A 21,943-nucleotide genomic window follows, 5' to 3' on the forward strand; every position below is an offset into this window, starting at 1 on the left:
GAATCTCATAGGAGCACATACAAGCCACAGTTCCTTCTTTCTGATCACCAGAAGAACAAGCAGTGTGATTATAATTCCTTTATTCCTTGTCTCAGTCTGAAAACTTTAGTTCTAGTTGAACTCTCACAGATTTTTGCCTCTGCCTTGAGAACCTTTGCAAATCATTGTTAGGATCTCCTGAGATACTCTTTGCATATTTGCCCACCCTGTCATAACCATATTGCCTTTTTGGCAAACTTCAGATTATGTGTGCCTCACAGTCATCTCTTAACCTCCCCTTCCATAGAAGTTGTTGCTTTCTGCATTGAAGGCATCTGTACAGATACACAAGCAAATCTGTTAGCTTTGAATTCAAATCCTGTGTGGAGGGTGGCATTATGACCTTTAAGATACCTTAGACGTAGCTGTGTAATGGGCTTTCAGAGCAAGTGGATGTGGTGTCATGCTGGAATGTGATCTACTGTGAGTGTATCGGGTAAGTTAGTGTAGGTTAAGTACTTTTTAGAACTAACAAAGATACCTGGGCTGTCAGTAAAGTTCCCAGACATAGCAATAAACTTTCAAGAGCAAAACTATTGAACTAGCGTGTATGTCTGTACTCATGCTCTATCATGAGCAGATCATGCTCCTGCCATTTTGTAGTTTAATACAGCCCACCCTGCAGTAAAATAGTAAGGGAAAATCTCCTCACTGTAAGAACAAAGTGCCACTTGTGCTTGTAGAAAGTATACTGATGAATTTGAGGACTCTTCAGTCATCATCCTCATATCTTGAGCTGCACTGTATTTCTGGCTAGATACCTGCATTCTGACCAGTGGTAGGGTAGTATTAAGAAGTCCAGAGCAGTCACAGGCCTCTGTCTTTAAAGCTGCTGCTGATAATCAGTCTTTACTGGTAGACATGGTGTGGAATATTGGCATATGTGAGTGAGTTGTGCAGGAGGAAGGAGGATAGCCCTTATAGTTTATGTAGCTGAAAATTCTCATTTGTAGTTTTGCTCCTGTCTGTGATGCTGATTTCTGTTCAGCATAGTGCTTGGTGCAAGCATCAGGGTTTTGAAAAACAAACATACAAATCAATACTAAATTCCATGGTTTGGTTGCTAATCTTAATGGCTTTTATTTAAATTTTTTCTTAGGGGAAATGGTAGCACTGAAGAAAGTACGACTGGATAATGAAAAGGAAGGGTTTCCAATTACAGCTATTCGAGAGATTAAGATTCTTCGACAGCTTAATCATCAAAGCATTATCAACATGAAGGAAATAGTGACGGATAAAGAAGATGCTTTAGACTTCAAGAAGGACAAAGGTATGTATGCTAACAGGGATTGCTCTTTCTGGACCTGCTATGCTGGATTTGAAGTTACGCTTCATTAAAAAATATGATTGCAAATTGTGCTGCCTGATGAGGGATTTTAATTTTGATTTAAATATTACAAGAAGTTGTTTATTTAACTTGGCTATGCATTTTGCTTATATAAACATTTTATGCCAATATTTTGTGGGATAAAAAATGTTTTGCTTGATTTTGGTTTTGCTGTAGAGGAACAGATGTTTGACTCCTTGACACCCATGGATTAGGGAGGCCAGCAATAATACGAAGCTTTTAATTGTGAGCTTTTCTTAACCTTTTATCTTTTTAGTGCTTTCTCACACCATTTAAACTATAGCAGGCTGAGTGTTGAAGAGATGTTTTTAATTTTGGCCTTGGTTTTATATTAATTGTTCTTTAGTTACTTTTTTGATGATTAGGCACAGGTGTTTTGTGGGCTAGAAGACGAGTAAATTAATAGTATGAAAGGCAAGACTTGTACAGTGGTAGTGTTTTTCCCCAAAGTGAAGGCATGCAGACTTCTACACTTGGTTCCTTCAGTTTTAAGTCTGTCTTGTTTGAATTGTTTCAACCTCCTTAGTCTAGAGATTCAAGCAAACAGAGTGAAAATCATGCAGTGTTGTTGCTTCGTACTTCTGATATTGGAGTGGTATTTTGCCCCTGGAGGCATTTCATTTTAGGTCTAAGTGTTACAAACCTATCATTTTGGCGGGATTTTAGTGTCCTGTGGGCAATTTGTTACATAGTGTGGAATGTGGTACCTGCCCTTCCCTGCTCTCTCTCCCTGAGTCTCTATACTGCACTGAGTCTCGCTACTGCCCAGCAGCAGTGCAGATAGAAAATGCTGTGTGTACTGCATGGCCAGCTGAAACACCAGGTGGTATGATCATTCAGAAGGTGGATATGAAGCAGGAATTCATTTGGGTTTTTTTCCTAGCACCTTCGGAGAGTATAATACCTTGAAGCATATACAGCACTGACATGCTTAAAAGTGGGAAGTATCTAGCAAGAGTTTCTCGAGAGTTGTGCAGGTTCAGTGGTCAGGGCCCACTCAAAATCTTGTCAGTCTGCAAGTTTAGTCTTGGTATGTGCGTCTTGCACTAAGTTTTAATTAGGTGTAACCTACTTGGCTAATGAGACCACACTGAGTCTTGACTTAATACATAATGAGTCATTAATGAATTTTCTTTCTGTTTAGTGTCGTGTTTAGAATTGAATAGTAAATTTCAAATGGGGTTTTTTGTCCAAGTCTGTGTTTGTGCTTTTGATATTACTTAACAGTATATTAAAACAAGTACATTTTCTGAAATTTACGAGGGCAGGAATTTCTCTGGAGAAGAATTCTGTTCTGTTTTGCTAGAATAGAATTAATTTTTGATAGTTGAGTACATTCTGATAGTTTCCTGAAAACATTAGCAGGATAATGAGATGCTGTTTACAAGTTCTCTGTGGAAAAATGGAAATTGTGGTTTTTTTTCAGGCATTGTATTCCTTATTTCTCTAATGAGTAGTTCATTGTGAGATAGGGATTTATAGCTGAGTTGTGGCCAAATTGTCGTCTGTGCAGAGAATGAATGCAAGCGGGAGGAAGTTTGGTCATTTTCAGAGTAAAGTGTTGCAAATACAAAAGTAGGCTGCTTAACAAGAAACCATTAGAAAAGTGGTAGATAGATAAAGATATCTTACAATGGGCAGCGGTTACAGTAAAAGTATGGTGTTTTGCCTATATGGTGAGCGTGCTTATGCTTAATATATGTTATGTGTTTACCATAGCTTTGAAGTATGACTTGGAAAACCCTGCTGATATTCCCCTTAGAAGAGTAGGGAATAAGAACATGTTTTTCTAGTTATTATGAATGAAGTTAATTTTGTTTCTAAGGCTGTGTATCATATCCTGACATAGTATTCATCTGCTTTTTCACTTAAGGCACTGTGGGGTTTTTTTGGTTGGATCTCAGTGGTTTAATATACAGTACATTCAGTTTTCTGATAATAATGTGTTTTACAGTACTTGATTTAAGGATACTTTTTAAGATAGTAATATTGGACGGCAAGCCAGTAATAGCTTGGCTTGTATAATTTTGTCCTGATATTTTTAGCTACATCACATGTTTTTAAATGACACACTCAAAAGTCTGGAAGAGAGAATTACTCATTAGCCATGTTAAAGCCTGTCTCAATATTTTCAACAAAGAAAACTTTATCAACAACTTTATCAAGTTTTATCTTGGCCAGCTTGGACTATAAATTTCAAGACATGAACAGCTTTGATAGATAGTTTTGAGTTTATTCTTTCTCTACTAACTGTTAGCAAAAGAAGTGTAACACATTGGAGCCCTATGTTACAAATTTTCTAAGTGCATTTCTGTCCATCATTGGAAGTCATCACTTTAGGCAGCATAATAGTTTGTATAGATTGGGTATATACAAAGCAGAGTGGGTGATACATGGGTCTGTCTACTGAGGATCAGAAGCTGTTCACTTTGCAGTCTTCATTATGCATGAGATGTGCTTGATGATAAAGTTGAAGAACGGCATTACTGATTGCTAATTAGTAATGTAACATCTTGATTCTCAGGCACAATCCTAATAGATAAAACATATATGTTGGGTGTGGCCACAAGCAGTATTCATTTTATATGTTTCTTGTGTAGGCTTTTCTCACCTATCATTCAGAAGGAGATAGGTGAACACGTGAACACCCAAACTTAACGATGGGAGCTTGTGACTCTGAGGTTGTATTCAGTCTTTTGTGTGTTGAGTCACCTTATCAGTTATAAAAGGAATTATTGAGAAAATGCTTTCTCAATTTGAGCTGTTGGCAGTTTTGGTATTTTTTCTTTGTGCTTTTGGTATTTTTTCTTTGTGCATGTATAATTTATGTGACTTTGGTGTATATTTTTTTACTTTGGGCACTTGAGATGCTTCTTCAGTTTTCAGTTGCCTCTAACAGCTGGGAGATGTTTGCAAGTGCTCAACAGTCTAGCTATGGGATTGACATGATCTCTTTTTACTAAACAAATGGAAAATGCCTGACATCCCTTCCTCCTTTTGACTGGGATAGGTGTTTTTGCTAACCTGAGGGAGGGTGTAAAACTTGGCATGGAGACCAGTAATAAAATATCTGGTTAACATTGCAGCTTAAGGGATTTTTTTTTTTTTTTTTTTTTTTTTTGGCTCGGGTTTTTTTTTTTTGCTTGTTGTTGTTGTTTTTTTGTGTGTGTGAATTGCCTGTTTATGTATGTGTGTTTCTATAATTAATTTTAAGATGCAAGTTTATTGATTTGCAGTACAAATCAGCAAACTTTTTAGGCATGAAATTGGTATTTATATTGACAGTATTGTAGTACAGGAGTACACTGACTCTGCAGTACGTTGTAATATGACTGACAGGTTACTTTCTCACAGCCGTCAAGAAGTACTTATTCCGAAATCTTGTGGTTTGGAAGGAGTCTGTGACAGCGGTCATGTAGTCAATGTTACGGGGTAGCTGGTTTGTCTGTGTTTCCTAGGAAGTTGAGTAAAAGCAGAGGTGTGAATTTCAGAAACCTCCAGTGCTCTACAGCTTGCCTTGCTGCTCCCAAAATAGCTGATAGAAATTTACCCCGAATACTTTTCATGCTAGAGCTAAGTTATCAGGAATAGTGTGACTGCTTGAGTGGTGCTTCCTATTTGTGTGCTGTACTGGGCTTTGGTCTGGAATAAGCGCAGACCTAATTGTGTGGCTTTTCAACTTGTTACATGTCAAAATGAGAAAAATCTCTAATTATTAATCAAAGATTATTGTCTGCTTTAAGTTTTTTGTTTTAGTTTAGTTGTTTGGTTTTTCTTTCCTTATTTTCCTTTATTATATGCTAAAACAAGGAGAGAATTTATTCCCAGGGCTTCTGTACGTTCTTGGCTTGTATCCCTGTTTCAGAACATATGTGGAGTTACTGCAAGAGGAAAATGCGGTTGAACTTGAAAGGGGAGAATAACACTGTCATTAAATAGAAACTTAATATTGGGTGAAAATGTAAAAAAGTAGTATAGCAGCAATGTTTTCTTAAGTCTTAAGGGATTAATTCAGCAGCTATGGCTATATTTGTTGTTCTGGCAATCAGAAAATAGATTAATAAAACCTAAGTCGAACAAAAAGACGATTACTATTGAAGGACCTTTAAGAAATTTAAGTGTAAGGACCTTTAAGGAATTTAATTGTAAGGAAATTTAGGAATTGGTGGGCAATTTCTTCTTTAGTTTTCAGGTTGTAGTTGATAAAACCCTGCATAAAACTCTTGGAATGGCATATCATGAGTACTGGAAGAGAAATGCTAAGGAAATAAAACAGTAAATGTAATGTAATTATATTTAATCAGTCCATAGTAAGAGTAATCTGTGTATTGCATAGAAGAAGCTGGAGGAGGCTTAGTAGCAGAATTAAAATCTGATGGACTTTCATTTTGAAAACTGAGTACAGAACAAATGTTGAAAACGTTTTTCACAACTCAGCATTGTATGTACTATGCACTGAACTAGGCAGGGATACTAGAGTTTCTTTAAAGCATTTCTGTATTTCAAGATACTATTGTAATGCATTTATACTAGAATTTAATTGAAATTTGCGTGTAATAAGGCCTTTCTGGTCTCCTGGGTCATCAGATCTCTATCTAATTAGATATTTTGAGAAACACTGAACACCTTTTCTCTGAATTACATTTGGAAAACACTCGTTTAAAAGCCATCATCTATGGAGGCTTTCGGATCATTCTCCCCTGCACCACCATCCTCCCCTCCCAGTCTGAACACTTGTATCTTTGAGAACAAATGGTGTCCTGTTTGATTGGATCTGTGTGATTTGAAGACACTCCAAAGAAATCCAGAGCCTGTGTCACAAAAATGCAAAGCATGTTTTGTTAGTATTTTTTGGCCTCTCAGAAAATCCACTGTTTATTGCAGATTGTTAGTGCCATGTTTTGTTGAGTCAGCTTTCTTGTGTGCAAACCTTTACTGCATTATACCTGAGCTTATTAGGTGTTAAGAAACTGCTTCTGTTAGAGCTCCATGAACTGAAACATATGACTGAGAGGAGGAGATGTTAATCCTTTAATTAGTCTAAATTGATATCTCACTTGCTGAACCCCATCCATCTTAACTGACAAAATAGTCAGAAAAGTGCATTTTTCCAAGGGCAGTCAGAAGGAGTAAGGTGAGGATTATTTCCATCCATGTGAATCTTTTTTTGCTCTGTACCTCCTTAATAGATTCAGCTGCACTCTCTTATCCCATATTCAGAAATAGGCAGTGTTCCTACTGTTCAGCTGTTCCAGCTGCTGCTCTGTCAACATGTAGTGACATTAGGATTTCTGATTATCTCAGTAGATGAACTTCATGGTGTTAGTGAAAGAAATGGGCCACCTAGGATACAACCCTTCTGTCAGTGCTTTGTTGCCGCATGTAGAAATGGACTAGGCTTTCTCCCGCCCCACAGGTGGGAAGTGCAGGTCTTTAACACAACAGCTGTACGATGAGGAGCTTTAAAGTCAAGTAAGTAATCCTGAGTTCATTTGAATTGCACGCATTTTACTGTGAGACTGCTTTAGGTGTTTTTATGGCACTGCTTCCCAAAATGAGAACTGGGCAAAGCTGGCAACAAGCAAAACATAATTTTGAAATGTAACCTCCAAGTTATAAAATGTTTTGCCCTCATCAAAGAAGTAACTATTATTTTTTTCTGCTATGTTTTCCTTTTTTGAGAAATGGACATTTGTGTGGCATTTGTTTTGATACAACTAAAGTATGCTGTGAACTTGAACTCAGACTAAGCTCTAGTAAGCACACTTCTGCCTGTGCATAGTTCATTTGTGATGTCTTCCCTGACTGTTTCCTTCTTCCTGAATGACTAGCTGCATTCCCTTTTATGGATCATCAAATGCCCCAGTGTGATGAAAAGCGATGAAAATTTGAAATTATCAGGTGGAATAACATAAGGATCTTGTTGGCAAAAACTACAGATCTGTGTCAGAAAAGGGCACCATGTTTGTCTAGGAATAAATTAACAGGAGTTCCACTTCAGTTTGCTTGATAGCTTGAGTAATACTGAAAATTAGGCTTGAATGGTAAGATTGCCAGGGTTAATAGACTAATTTTCATATTTTCTCATACTAAATGAAGATTTTACCAGTTCTTATTTTTAAAACAAATTTTAATAATGTGTAGTTAGGAAATAGGCAATAATGCACAAGTGTAATGAATCTGTACATTTGCTCTTGATCTCATAAGGAAGTAATATGTAGTATTTATCCTGTTCTAGTGTATGTTTTCTAATAAGAGTTGCAGAGAATGTAAATAATCAGGTGTCACCTCCCAGGTACTACTCAACTTTGTTTATGAATCTTCTCTGTTGTTGTTAGCTGTCCTCTTGCATGAACGTACCAATTCTGATTGCTGGTTATAGTGCATAAATAGAAGTGAAAAAATCCTGGGAGTTAGTGACAGAGCAGGAAATAGCTCAAGCCATGGATCCTGCTTTGCATGTAAATAAGAGGTCTCTGTTCAGCTGTTCTCACTAAACAGTACTACAGTCAATCTTTCTCCTTTGTCATATACACACATGCAGCCAGCTGCCATGACAGAGTTAATTTTCTGTTGTACTCCAGAGCAAGAAGGTACCAAGATTCACTGGTGTTGATTCAGTTTTGTTGAGCCAACATCCTCTGAAGGACATATCTAGGTTTTTCGTACATTGCAGCACTAATATCAGGTGTTTTGTTTTGAGGCATTTAAAAATATGTTATGGCTTATACTTCAGTCATTGTTGAAGTAGATCTAACAGTAGATTGCCAGCTATCTAATTTGAAAATATCAAGATTAGGAGCGTCTGTGCTTTTCCATGTTAAAACTGGTGAACTGGATTGCTGAACTCAGTTATGCAAATAGTAATACAACAGATTTTTTTATAGACTTTAATACTTCCCTCTCTCCTTGTGAAGTGATGAGTGGTATTGTGTTGTAGCTGCTTGATTCACCTCTGTTTCTCCCCCACTGTACACAACAGCAGGGGTATTCTATAATGAGTATTTTACTTTCTCTGTATAATACGCAGCAGGACAAAAATACCTAAGTCAAAAACAACGAGGTATGCAATGGCCTGTGTTTTAGTTGATGTATGCTAATCATTGTTACAAGTTTAACACTTAGTGTATGAGTAATCTTCTTCCTGAATAGCAGATAGACCTCGCATTCTTTTTTCTGTTTTCAGCTACTAAACAAGAAAAGGAGTTAATTAGAATGTGGCTGTGTATGTGTACAGCTTCTATCAAGCTGACTTCTCATTATTGCTCCAAGACTTTCACTAGTTTCTGAGTTTAAACTTTTTTAGGAACAAGAACATGTAATGACTTCTTGTTGGGTAGAAACTATTTGTAGTGGAAGATTTAAGGAAGTTTTGGAAATGCAAGGTAAACAGACCCGCCTGAATGTGGTTTCTGCGTTGTTTCCTTCACTGTGCAGGGGCTGCACTGTTCTGTGTGTCCCAGGGTGAAGAAGAAAAAGAATGAAGTACTAGAAAGTAGATTGCACTGGGAATGGTTGTGTTGGAGATTGGTTATTGTTACTTCTGAGTCACTCAACACTTTTCCTCTTGAAGAGTACTTATACTTATCAAAGAGCCTTGGCTTTAATGGCTTTATTGGTAGCATTATACAGGCCAATATGAGATAAGACCAGATTCTCTTGTGCTGGATGTATGCGTGTGGCAACTTAAAACATGAAGTCTGTCTTTGCAGAGCTGCTGTTACTAGTAGGTTAGTTCTGCTTTCTCATTTTATCCTGTCTTATAGGTATTTTTAGTCTGAGAAGGGCCAGCTTATTTCTGACCCAGTTGCACGGCAGTCTTAAAAAAAATTAATCACTAAGTCATGACAGATGAGCAGTAATGCACAGTACTGCTTGTACATATTTTGTTTTTAGATTTCCTCTCCAAACTTAACATAGGTAATATTAACACAGTTAATTTTTCTTGAAATAAAATGGAGGGAGATTGAGAGCTATAGAGAGAAGCTATAGAGAGAGTGTATGTTCATCTAGACAAAGCACCATGTAGTAACATTATTTTTCCTTTCACATACGTTTGACTAGTATAACTGTTTATATTGAACAGCAATTTATTAAAACTTTTTACTGTACTATATTTCATTGGACATGAGATACAGCTATAAATACTGCAGACAATCTAAGTAGCTGTATGAAAAATGCTTCTGATTTTAAAAAGTAGGCAACAGCAATGCTTTGGACTGCTGTTAAATCAGTTTTTCTCTCTGTTTCTCCTACCCTTTCCCTTTCTTTTTGTAGGTGCATTTTACCTGGTATTTGAATATATGGACCATGACTTGATGGGACTTCTGGAATCTGGTTTGGTTCATTTTAATGAAAATCATATTAAATCTTTTATGAGACAGCTGATGGAGGGCTTGGCCTATTGCCACAAGAAGAACTTTTTGCACAGAGATATCAAATGTTCAAATATTCTACTAAATAATAGGTATGGATATTACTTAAAGGTACATAACAAAATTTGTATGCTTACAACATCTTAAAATTGTTATTTCAGTCCTCGCATTTCATTAGCAAAACTTATTTTCTAAATTGCCTCATTTCTTTAAAATCAGTTGCAAAATACTAATCCAGCAATGTTCCTGCTTAACACTGGATCCTGCAGCTGTGTTTTAATCTATGTTAGATTCAATTTTAATCCTGCTAAGTCAGAGTATGGGGGAAAATTATCTGAGTTTAAATGTATTAGAGTAGACTTGTAGGATGTAAGTGTTTGAAGTGTATTCTTTCTGCCATCTCATTTCAAGATGGCAGTGTGGCTAGGCTGGTTCTTCATGACAGTTCTGAGGTCCTCATCATCATCAGTCAGGATAATGCTTTAAAAGAGTATTTGATTATGCCTTAACTTGCAGTTATTGCCATCATCAAAGGGGGAGAATAATTTGTTTCTTACTACTTTAACACATGGTAATTAAAAATCATATTAGTAAGTGTGGTGTTTTCAGTGTGCAACAGCAGCAACAAATAAAAAGCCAGTGTGAGGACAGTGGATGACTTCGTTACCAACTGTTCTGCATTGTAACCTGGAGTACTAAATCCAGGGAGCAACATAGCAGCAAGGCTTATAACAGCAAAAAAGGGTATAGTTAAGAAAAAAGAGTAGGTAGTCAGCTTCTGGGATTTGTTGTCACAGGAAGTTTTCTGGGTAGTGTCAGGAGTTTCAAAAAAAGATGAGATACAGTCAAAGATAGGATCATTGACACATGCTGATGGGAATGGACAGGGACCTGTTTTAGCGTCCTTAACACAATGATTGTGGGTAGTGGTTAAGTATGAGGAAGATGAACCCCAAAGGGAATGAGTTTACGTGTTCTTCCTAAAAATCTACTGCTGCTGTTGGAGATGAAGTACTAGGCAAAGTGGATCAAGGGTCTATTTTGATAGGCCTAGTTTTCTCCTAGCTTTCTCCAAATTAAATTTGCTATTTCTTCCTCCTTTTTTCCTTAGAGTGAACTAACACTTGATTGCTTTCAACTCGGTATCCTACTGCAGCCTTGTCAGATTATGATACAGATTCTTAAACAGATGTACACGTTCCTCCCCATTACTCACTGTGCCCACACACCTAATCGTATTATCTGCTGATCTCCAGGGTTAGTGTTTCTGTGTGCACCTTTGGGAACTCAGAGGCTGGGTGTAACCTGAAAGTGGAGAAGAGTGCCTTATGGTAGAGGAGGAGCTTGTTATTTTACTGTGCTCTCCAATCCAAGTTGCAGAGTTGGGTTTCCCCAGAACAGTGTCTGATCATCCTTAGGTTTTTCCACCAGCACCAGAAAACTTCGAATGATTTTTTAAGCCAGTGTTTCAAAAATCCTATTACTAGTTACAGCCTGAAGCCAAACATGTGGATTATGCATCTTTTACATAGGCAACTTCAATGAATTTTTGAGTAAATACAAATAATCTTCTACGAACACATTCTCAGAAATAAACATGTAAATTTGAGGGGAACATTTCTTTGTTTATGGGTGTTTTCCAAGAAATCAGAGTAAAGGTCTGAGGAGAAAAGTTGATGGAAACGATAACCTGTATATGGTATCATCAGAAAATTGTCATGAACATGCTGTTACCATAAAATCATCTTACTAGCAGCAAATCTTGCCATAATTTGATAAAATAGACTGTATTTGAAAGTAATGGGCGTTAATAAAGTCTACAGTTAGTAAAGTTTACAGTTTTTAAAGTACAGAAAAGGAAAACCACATATAAGAGTCCAACATTCATTTCATTTATTAGAGAGGCTTGCAGATAGCTTTCTCTTTGAATCATCCAGACTTTATAAGTAGTGGGAGTTTCTGGTCACAGAGCAGTGCCTTTTAGCTATGGGAACTGCCAGGCAAGAGCTCTCTTCTACTCTTCCCCTCATATATGGAAAAACTCAGGAATGGGTTAGGGGTTATGTCATTCAGCACGTTGGCTGCTGACAAAAATAGAAGCCCTTATCTGGTCAGTCACCCTGATGTAAAGGCTGTATTTAAAATGTACAAGCACAGAACAGGACTTTGATGACTTCCTAGAAAGAAGTATGACTGCTAATAATTGTTTGCTGTACAAGGGCTCATGCTAGCAGTAAGGACTGAGAAAATAGCAGTTTCTTCCCTCAGTTTTTTCCTGCAGAGTTACTGACTGGAATATTTCATGGTATAAACATAAATTTTTACTAACATCTAATAACGTAAATGCCATTTGATAAGCGTACCCAATTTGTCTTACTTGTCTGTGCTATTCAGGGAGTTAGCATACTGTTTACTGAAGAGATAGCAGAGCATTACCTCTTCATTAATGTGGTTTGGGGAAGGTCAGTTGCAGCTGTTTCAGTCTTTACCTGATTTTGGGGGAAGAGAGCTTAACAGGATTAACCACTAAATAATTATTTGCTTTTTCCACCAGAGGGCAGATAAAGCTTGCAGATTTTGGGCTTGCTCGGCTGTACAACTCAGAAGAGAGGTAAGATACCATTGCAATGTGAAAAGGCATTCAGAAGTTTAATCTTTTTATGTAACTGTTATGAGGTAGAGAAGACTGTTTTGTTCAGAGGAAGTTTTACTGTACTGTAATACAAGTAATTGCTTAGGATAGTGAAAGAAATACATGTTGTCTTACACAGCATAAAACCACAAAAGTCTCTTTGTGCAAGTGTATTGCATTTCCAGGTGTTCTGGATAAATAATGGTAGAGACTGGCTATATATTGATTGGAAATTAACTTACAGTCCTGAGTTTCTGGTCCTGTAAACCTGAGGTATATTTCATCTGTTGGTATACCAAAGATGCTATTTAGGGAAAGCAATTTTTTTTTTTTCTGACACAAGGTATCCTACAGTTCGTATTCAATAAGCATTACTTTTGTGTATGATTTAACTTTACATTTCAAGAGGTTCATTGTACTCTTTAGGCAGTCAGTGCTGTTGAATCTGCTGGAAACAGAGATACAAGTTTAAATAAAAGTTATTCTGAAACTCCTTGTGACTTGTGCTTCTGTTGTTCTTGGCTTCTTTATGCTCATACTCCAGGAAACAGGTGCACAGTTTTTTATGATTAAGAAATTTAGTATTTACTTTGTGATGTAGTATTTGTCATGTGGAACTGACTTTTCAAAATCCAGGCTGAATATTCACTACAGCAATATGTCCATGAGGTAATTGGATACAGAGATGGTTGGATACCTGACCTTGCTTTGATTTCTGCATGTCTAATTTGAGAAATAATAAACCCATAAAGCTAACATTATGGATATTGTTTTCTACACAGCTCTTAGGTTGTTGATAAACGTGTTAGCATTAGTTTCAGTGAGCTATTGTCTCAGAACTCTTATTTCAAGAAAATAAGTAGTTATGAAATCCATTGAGTGTCATAGCAAAGTGAAATAATCTTAAGCATCTGCTAGCTGATTATTTTTTGGTTTGTATGTACTTAATAATAAAAGGATGTTATCCTACCTTCTTGTTTTAACATGCACCACACTGGCCTAATGGGTTTCTTCCCTCTGGTTTGCCATGTTTTGCTTGGGTCTTTTTAATGTTTAGATTTAAATTAATTTAAATTTTCTTTGTAAAACTCACTGTTCATTAAGGATTAAAGATTCAGTGTCCTTATAATGCCAATAACCCATTTTATTGTGCATGAAACAGCAACATTATTATGCCATTATATGAAACCAAGATTATGATTTAATTAAGCTAGCTAATAGAATTGCCAGTTGAACATGGAACAGTAATTAGAATCTCAGTAGATTTTTGGCAATTCTTTTGTCATTCATTTTCCTTCTGACCTGCAGTAACAGATATAATTAATGTACATCAACAAGTGTATAAGAGCTGCTGTTTTTAATTAATATGCATTGTGTTTGGTTTACTGTTGTTTAGAATTTAAAACTGTTTGAAAAGGTACAGAACTTAGTAGGGGCATAATGGGGAGGAAATAAAAATTTAAGTAAATTCTCATTTGGTTGTTGCTCCTTTAAATGTTATTCTGGTAGACTTAACGTGTTTGGAGTAGGAGGTATGACAGACTGCATGACAAGGCAAGTGTTCAAATAAAAACCACCACATACTAATTCATATGAGCAATGTATCTGTAGAGATAGTCCAGTCCACACCATGTAAACATTTCATAGGGAATGCTTGCTTCAGAGATAAATATGATAAATGATGGAATTGTTACCAAAAACAAGGATTCCTTTTAAAAAGGAATTGGAGTTATGTGCCTTAATGAAAGAAAGACTCAGATGATTCTGCAGAAGTGATACCTGTACTACTGAGAATGCTATAAGAGCTTATTAGGCTTCATTCTATGGTTGTTCATACTTATTGTTACTCTTTCTGTTTGGTGTTATTTTGTGTTGGTAACTGAAAAAAAATTTCACCTAGTGAAAAACCGAAAAAAGCGGAAAGAATTCTGGAATCACTTTTAAAGCACCCTGGTTGAAAGAAAACCAAAATCGAGCATCTATTTTCTGCTTTCCATTTTGAACTGTTGATGCTGTAGTTCAGCCTGTGCACAAAACAAAATCTGTGTCTGTGTTAGCAGAAATCTTTGATTTAGTGGGAGAATGGGAAGGATTATTCACAGTGACCAAAATTTCTGGTTAGTGCTGTGGAGAATTAAAGATGTTGTGAAATATAGGAAGATACTAGAAGCATTCCAGGCTTTGGAATCAAAATTTGTGAATGATGCAGTTCCAGAAAAGACTTTTATCTCTTTTGCTCTTCCTTAATGCCGGAAAAGTGACTTTTTCCTTCTTTTTAAAGTGCTTGTAGAGGTCCTGTATTTAGTATGGTAATAGCCAATAGGTGCATGGAAGCTACTGGTTTTGTCTAAGTGAGTGCTGCTCTTGAGATGACTAGCAATGTAATAAATAGATAGTATTGCTTTCTGAATAATAATGGAGATACACTAGTCACATAGCATCAAGGAGGCTGTGTGGTTATTATTTATATCTTCAATCTGACTGTTTGTAGTCTTCATCAGGTAATTCTGTTTGCTTTTGTGCAGTTACAGCTTTGCAGGACTAAAATTAAAAGAGGGTGGAAGATTGTACTGTTCTTGAACAGCATCACAGAAGTAAAGACCTTAAGGTATCATTTTTTTAGAAATGTGATCGTACTAAAATGATAGTTCTCCTTTTTTCCTCCTTCCAACAGCCGACCATATACCAACAAAGTTATTACATTATGGTATCGGCCTCCTGAACTTCTCCTTGGGGAAGAAAGATACACACCAGCTATCGATGTGTGGAGCTGTGGGTAAGAGTTTGGGTAGAAGCCTAGCAGGGGTAAAAAGAAGCCAGAAATAAATTCTAAAGTTTCTGTCATTCTGTACTAAAAGCCATAATGATGGAATTTTGCAAAACTGTTTTACAGCTGTATCCTGGGTGAACTTTTTACAAAAAAGCCAATATTTCAAGCAAATCAAGAACTTGCTCAACTGGAACTCATAAGGTAACTAGCAAGCACTGCTACATAGGTGCTTCATAAACTGACAGGTTTCTTAGTGTTAAAATCTGAGATAATGCACTGCAAATACTTGCAAGTGGTTAGTTACTGCCCTGGGCGAGATGTTAGAGGTTTTGAGGGGCATTTAACACAAGTGACTTTGGCACAGACATGTAGGGTTTTTTGTGACTGTTCTGTGTTCCTAGCAATGTACCCTTGGCGAGCAAGATAGGTTCTTGTAGAGTAGCTGGAGTTGCCTGTTACTGAAATGGTAAAGAGAGAGTAATGAAAATGCCTGTGATTTTTAAGATGGTGTTGCAGCTTGCTTGCAGCAAATCAAAATGAGAACTTGGGCAATAATGACAAGTGGGATTTGGGAGGAAAAGGTATTTGGCATGCTGCTAGCCATGAGCTCTTGTTTCAAGCCTACTACACACCTTAGCTTTATTACTTTTGTGGGAATATTTCTGTTCCTTTACAACCTGCCAGACATTTGGTGGAGATAAAAATTCTGTTTCTTTCCTTGTTCTCAATAAATCATAGAATGATAAGTATTTAATTTAGTGGAAAGAGAACATCCCTTTTATTTCCCTTTATTCGGCAAGCAAAATCTTCTCCTGACTCTGATATCATAATTGGCGTTGTAAATGAGGAGAGGTTCTCTTCCTAGAAACAAGGGGAAAAAGGGGGTGAGTCCTACAGAAAGAGAACAGTGAGAAAGTGAACAGTAAATGGTCAAATTAACTTACTAAAATATTACTAAAAATATTACTAATCTGTTTTCAAAACAGATTGAACAGTAGCATGCTTCTGTGTAATGTGTTATTAGCTGGCCTGGATAAATGAAGGTTTTAGGTGGTGCAGAGCAGATCAGTGGTCATTTTTGGCATAAGAAGAATTAAACTCCTGAGTTTGGGAATTTTTGGTTTTGAGCACTAGATGGCATTGAAGCACATGAGAATGAGTAATTTGAAGGTTTTTTTTGTGTTTTATCTCTGGTACAAAACTAAAACTTTGTGATGTCCTTCTGCTGGCAGCTTCTGTTTGTTGCTCATTTCTTGTCTTCACTGATGCTGCATTTTTTGCTGTTTGAACATAATATATCAGTTTTATGAACTTCTCTGCAGTGATCATGTTGCAGTCAAAAATTCTACATTTATCTTTTCAAAATATATCAAAGGTAGAGCTGAAGTACATTCTGATAGTAAGAGATTAATTATTTTTATTCTCCCTCCTAAAAATTACATACCCCAACCAGTGTAAAGTCAGATTGGTTTGCATAGCACCAGGGGCATAAATCATTACGTCCCTTACAATAACCATTTAAATCTTATGAAAAGGAGGGCTGAACTAGGGAAATATACTTGCAAAATGTCTTTTTATGACTGTCTGGATGGGAATTTGAAACCTTGTATATATGGAAATACCATATTAGTTTTTCTGCTGAGAAATGTAGTATTGATCAACTTGTAGTTAGATATTGGAAAAAAGGATGGCGATGGAATGTGGGGCCTAAGAGTATTGGCAGCTCCATTTCTGAAGGTAGATGAGGCTTGAGGCATAAAACTCATAACTGAAGTAAAAAATACAGAGGTTTTCTCTGTATGGTAGTTTCTGCCTTTAGGACTTACTGAATTGTTTGGTATTTCTCCCTTATGTCATCAGCAATAAATAAGTTCTCAGTGAAAACTGCTTTTTCACCTATTTGGTATATATTTCTTCAGTCGCATTGGGAGGTAAAGACATAAAAGTTACTCTAAATGTGAGCTATCCAGTTTTTCTAGTCAGATACCTGGAGAGCTCTTCAGATGTAGTTGGTTACATTTTTGAAAACATTGGTGTAGAGGATATTTGGTCTGGACTGAGGCAGAAACAATAAGTTTAGTCTGTGTGGGGTGATCACCCTTTGTAGACAATTCACCATTATTTAATGGTGTTGGGCATTTGACAGTGGAGAAATTTTAGCTAACAATAACCTGAATATGAAAATTGAAAATTATTTTTGTTTTCACTGTACTTGCAAGAGTAAAAATGACAGCTGTGCTCACTTTTGGTTTTGGATCTCATCCCCTTTTTCCCTTCTTTTTGGTACAGCCGGATTTGCGGAAGTCCTTGTCCTGCAGTGTGGCCTGATGTTATAAAATTAGCTTATTTCAACACAATGAAACCAAAGAAGCAGTATCGTCGAAAACTGAGAGAAGAGTTTGCTTTGTAAGGATGAAGAATTAGTTTAGTCAACTGTAATAACATTAAATTCTCCCAGAGACTTTATGAACTCCAGTATTTTCCAGAGAACAAGCATAGATCAAGTGTAAAGAAAAATGGCTTTAGGTTTTTGTCCTTCCCATGACACCCACAGAGATTGTATTAACCCTTATTTAATAGGAGCATCAAGAAGAGGAAAGAAGGACCTAAAATTTCAGCCACCTGTCAACTTTCACCTAAGGAAATATTTGTTTGGTACACCTGCTTGTTGCCCTGTCCAAAAAACAGTTCAGAGTACTTAATTGTTTTTTATTGGTAAAACTGGCTACAGCTAAATATGTAGTCTGGTTAACATTAGTCTTTTGCGTCATAAACTCATTCAACACAGAGGAGTTACCTGAACCGTGTGTTCTAAAGTACTACCATTGGACTAGTTTTATGCATATATCACAAGTGAAAGGTATGGAAAACAGCTGTTAGATTATTTTAAGGGAGTTGTTCCCCTCCTTCAGGTGAAGTGGGTTTCAAGAGAAATCCATCATCCTGTTCATACTAATGAGACTAATGTCTTTGAAGCAATAGACTTATTGTCTGTGAATCAGTTGAAAGTCTGGTGGTAAATTTCAACATGTAATAATACAGTCTGAGTTTTAAAATGTGGGTGTGGTTTTTTGTAAGTACAAGCAATGAAACAACACAAGGCAAAGAAAGCTTGGGTTATATAATAGCACAGTTAGTAAAAGGTGAAATTTCTTTCTGCCTCCTACTATCCAGCTCAGGTTGTGGGTGTGTTTTGTTAGTGTATAAGTTACCTGAGGACTTACTGATCATCTTGGAAGGGGTGTGTTCATTAAAATTTTTCACAGATGTGTGTGACACAAAATAAAGATGTAATGCTTTCCTCTGTTTTGCACTTTTGTAGCATTCCGCCAGCTGCATTGGATTTATTCGATTATATGCTTGCCCTGGATCCCAGCAAGCGCTGCACAGCTGAACAAGCTCTTCAGTGTGAGTTTCTGCGAGATGTGGAACCATCTAAAATGCCTCCTCCAGAGTAAGTAATTTCCACTGGTAATGCTACTGACCTCTAGGAAGTGTGAACATGCACCGATTTCAGTAAGTTCTTTGTGGTTCAGTAAAGGAGATGGTGGCAGAAATGCTGACGTGTATAGTTGTTGAAAGGTGATTCTGTAGTAAAATGCTTGTGTAGCTAAGTGACTCATGTAATAGATAACAGAATTGATTTGTTATTCCTAGAACTAGTTATTGAGTTACTACCTTTAAATAAAATACTCTTTTATGAACATTTCTAATATTTAAAAAGCATAATTTTCTTGTTATCTCAGTTTATCAGTGCCTAATTTTTCCGGGGATTTTGAGATCCTCCATGAATCTGAATTGCTGTCTTTGACGATAGAATGACAGTGTGTATAGTGTTCTCCACGGGTACCTGAGAGTTAAAGTGAAATACAATCGTTTAATGAGCCAGATGAGAGCCTTGGTTTCACAAGCAGGAAAAGTGAAGTTGTGCAGGGTTGTTCCTGTCAGTTTCTCTAGAGGAAGTGTATTGCAATGTCTTGTAGGATTTTTGCAGCGACTATGCAGTCATCTTAATCAGTACAAATCATATTGGAGCATGTCCTAAGGAAAACAATGAAAAGGTACTAGAGAATCTGCAGGTCTCATTCTTTCCTCAGTATAGCTGCCAGAACATAGAATCTATGATATTGTTTGAGTAAACTGAACCTTCAAGGCAGCCTGTACTGACTTCTTTTTATCTAAGGATTTTTTAATCTAAGGATTTTATTAAAATTCTTTCTAGACTTACCTGTTATATACACAAGGTTGTTATACAGAATCACAGAATGGGTGAGGTGGGCAGGGACCACTGTGAGTCATCTGGTCCAGCCTCTGCTCAAGCAGGGTCATCCCAGAGCACCTGGCACAGGATTGCATCCAGATGGTTTTTGATGTTTTGCTCTCTGGGCAAACGTTACTAATGTTCTGAAACATCAGCCAAAGAGGTTTCATTGCCTGAATATGACTGTATCACTGTGTGAAAATCAGAAATCAACAATCTCAAGCTGTTTGCTGAAGTTTCAAAACCACTTGAACAGCATGTTGCTTGTGTGCGTTTTAAAGTAATTGAATGGGAAGATCATCTTTTCCCCAGGGATGTGGTAATGCATCCATTCTAGAAGCTGATATATGGAAATTCAAAACAAACTAGTCACTGGTGTCCTTCTAAAAATTAAGAGGAGCCACACTCACTTCTGGCACACCACAGGAAAGTATCAACTGCTCTCTTGAGAGACTGAAGTTCTGTTTTGGGAAGGAGAAGCTGTTAGTCCAAAGAAAGTGACATGCTGATTGGAAGGATGAGAAGTATCCATAGGATACTTCTCAAAATGAGTTCTTGCTTCCACTTGTTTTTTAGAAAATACTTGGCAGGTGGAGGGAGAGAATAAAGGAGACAATTGTCATAATTGCCTTTCCAGTGTCTCTTGTAATTTGTCAGCTAATTTTTCCATGTTTCTGGGTGACAGGTCTGCTAAGACAGTTAATACACAATAGGAAGACATAAACAATTATTTTTACTGCCCATCTCAGTATTTCTGTGGGTCTTTGTGTTCCTGAGAAATCAGAATTGAGATGCCTGCAGGGAGCTGTAATGGAAGGACAGAATTGGTGGCAGATAAGTTTCTTAGGAGAATTTTGCCTCTGCATTCATATGTCTTATATGGAATATCCCCTTGTTCTTCCTGGTATCCCAGCTTTGGTAGTGTCAAGTGTTATTTATTCATGCAACTTATTTCTGCAGTTTTTTCCTTTTTTATCCCCCTACTTTCTTGATTGCCTGAGCTACACACTATAAATACAAGATAGCCGTGTCTGTTACTGTGGACAAATATGTGACCTAATGACTCAGCAGTGCTTTTTAAGCAGACAGAAGGGCCCTGAAAAAAATGCTTTCAGATTGATAATTTAGTAGTATGCAAGTTGTATACTTCATAGCAACTGTGCAGCATTGGTTTTGAAGTTTTGAATTGCACAAATAATTAGGAAAATAATTCTCAAGATACTTTTTCCCCTTTTCTGCCAGAAGGATATGTGCTTCTGAAAGAGGCACTCAGAGTTTTCAGTCAGAAAAAGCAGGTCTGAGATTTTGCTGGCTTTTGAATGCTCCCTGATGTATTTCTGGGTTCCAGTAGGTTCACCTTTCAGAATTTACATTATGTATAATTTAAGTGTTTTTGCCAGTATGATTAAAAAAAAAAATAGTAATAAAACTGATTATCTCCAATTGTTCTTTGCAGCCTTCCTTTGTGGCAGGATTGCCATGAGCTGTGGAGTAAGAAACGCAGAAGACAGAAGCAGATGGGCATGACTGATGACTCTACAGCAGCTAAAGTCCCTAGGAAGGATCTGTCTTTAGGCATGGATGAGAGCAGAACCAACACCCCACAAGGCATGCAAACTTCTTCCCAACTCAAAACTCAGGGCAGCTCTAGTGTAGCACTTGGTCAGTAATATTTTCAGTTCTTATAATTTCCTACTACTTGGATTGCACCTCTAGAAATTTTAGATGTTATTTTCAGAGTATTGGCATCTCCTGGATTCTTGAGGGAGGAACAGTATTGTAAGTTTAATCTTTGTTACAAAAGATTTGCCTTTGCTTTTGGAAATGTAAGTGTTCCTTTCCAATTTTACCTAACTTTTCAGCCTGGTCAGAGCAACTAACTTGCTTGCTCTGTATTTTGAGGGGATTTTAGCTCTTTAAGCCAGTAGCTGTTCAAAGTTTTTCATCATCTCCATAGATTGGATGAGCTTTATTGGTATTGATAAACTGATCAGAAGGCAGAGTGTAGAGCAATTGTAATTTCAAATGGAACAGATTCCATCTGCATGTTACGTTAGTCTTCAGCTTTCCAGGTTATTGGGGCTAAATCAAGTTGTAAAAAAAAAAAAAAACACCCCACCACGAGCAACAAAAAAAACCACCAACACCAAAACCATCCCCCCCAGAAGCTGGTATAACATGAAGTATCTACCTCTGTGAATTGCACTGCCAGTAATTCTGAAACTTTAACAAAGATAAGTTTTACAAATACAACAAAGTAATGATTCCAGTACAGAGAGTGTTTGAGATACTCAGCAGTTAAGTGAGAGTTCTTACAAAATATGTAGAAATACAAAGAGTAACAACACCAAATGGATACCTGTAAGTTAAATGTTAGACCATTTTTGATTGTGCAAAGTAAGCATAAATCCTATGGCACTGATAGAGGAGATCAGCTAAATAACAGTTTATGCATTCATAGCAGCTGACAATTCTATATATTAACCATCTTGAATCAACCCTTAATTTAACAGTAGAG

The 21,943-nt window shown here is 36.9% G+C and overlaps 1 protein-coding gene across 6 annotated transcripts in view; it reads left to right on the forward strand.

Annotated features, from left to right (window-relative positions):
* CDK13 (cyclin dependent kinase 13) overlaps nucleotides 1-21,943 on the forward strand; it is a 46,846-nt gene that overhangs the window by 16,146 nt on the left and 8,757 nt on the right. For 3 of the 6 annotated variants that reach the window (XM_039715011.1, XM_039715014.1, XM_039715015.1), the window contains exons 5-12: nucleotides 1,139-1,309; nucleotides 9,665-9,854; nucleotides 12,317-12,373; nucleotides 15,069-15,170; nucleotides 15,288-15,365; nucleotides 17,454-17,570; nucleotides 18,487-18,618; nucleotides 20,882-21,087. In XM_039715011.1, the coding sequence (XP_039570945.1) occupies nucleotides 1,139-1,309; nucleotides 9,665-9,854; nucleotides 12,317-12,373; nucleotides 15,069-15,170; nucleotides 15,288-15,365; nucleotides 17,454-17,570; nucleotides 18,487-18,618; nucleotides 20,882-21,087 (1,053 nt within the window). The remainder of the gene's footprint in view (nucleotides 1-1,138; nucleotides 1,310-9,664; nucleotides 9,855-12,316; nucleotides 12,374-15,068; nucleotides 15,171-15,287; nucleotides 15,366-17,453; nucleotides 17,571-18,486; nucleotides 18,619-20,881; nucleotides 21,088-21,943) is intronic. The other 3 variants (XM_039715013.1, XM_039715016.1, XM_039715017.1) reach the window with 1 other exon arrangement.

Source organism: Passer montanus, unplaced genomic scaffold, assembly GCF_014805655.1.
Source record: "Passer montanus isolate IOZ18808 unplaced genomic scaffold, ASM1480565v1 scaffold32, whole genome shotgun sequence".
NCBI classification, from domain to species: domain Eukaryota; kingdom Metazoa; phylum Chordata; class Aves; order Passeriformes; family Passeridae; genus Passer; species Passer montanus.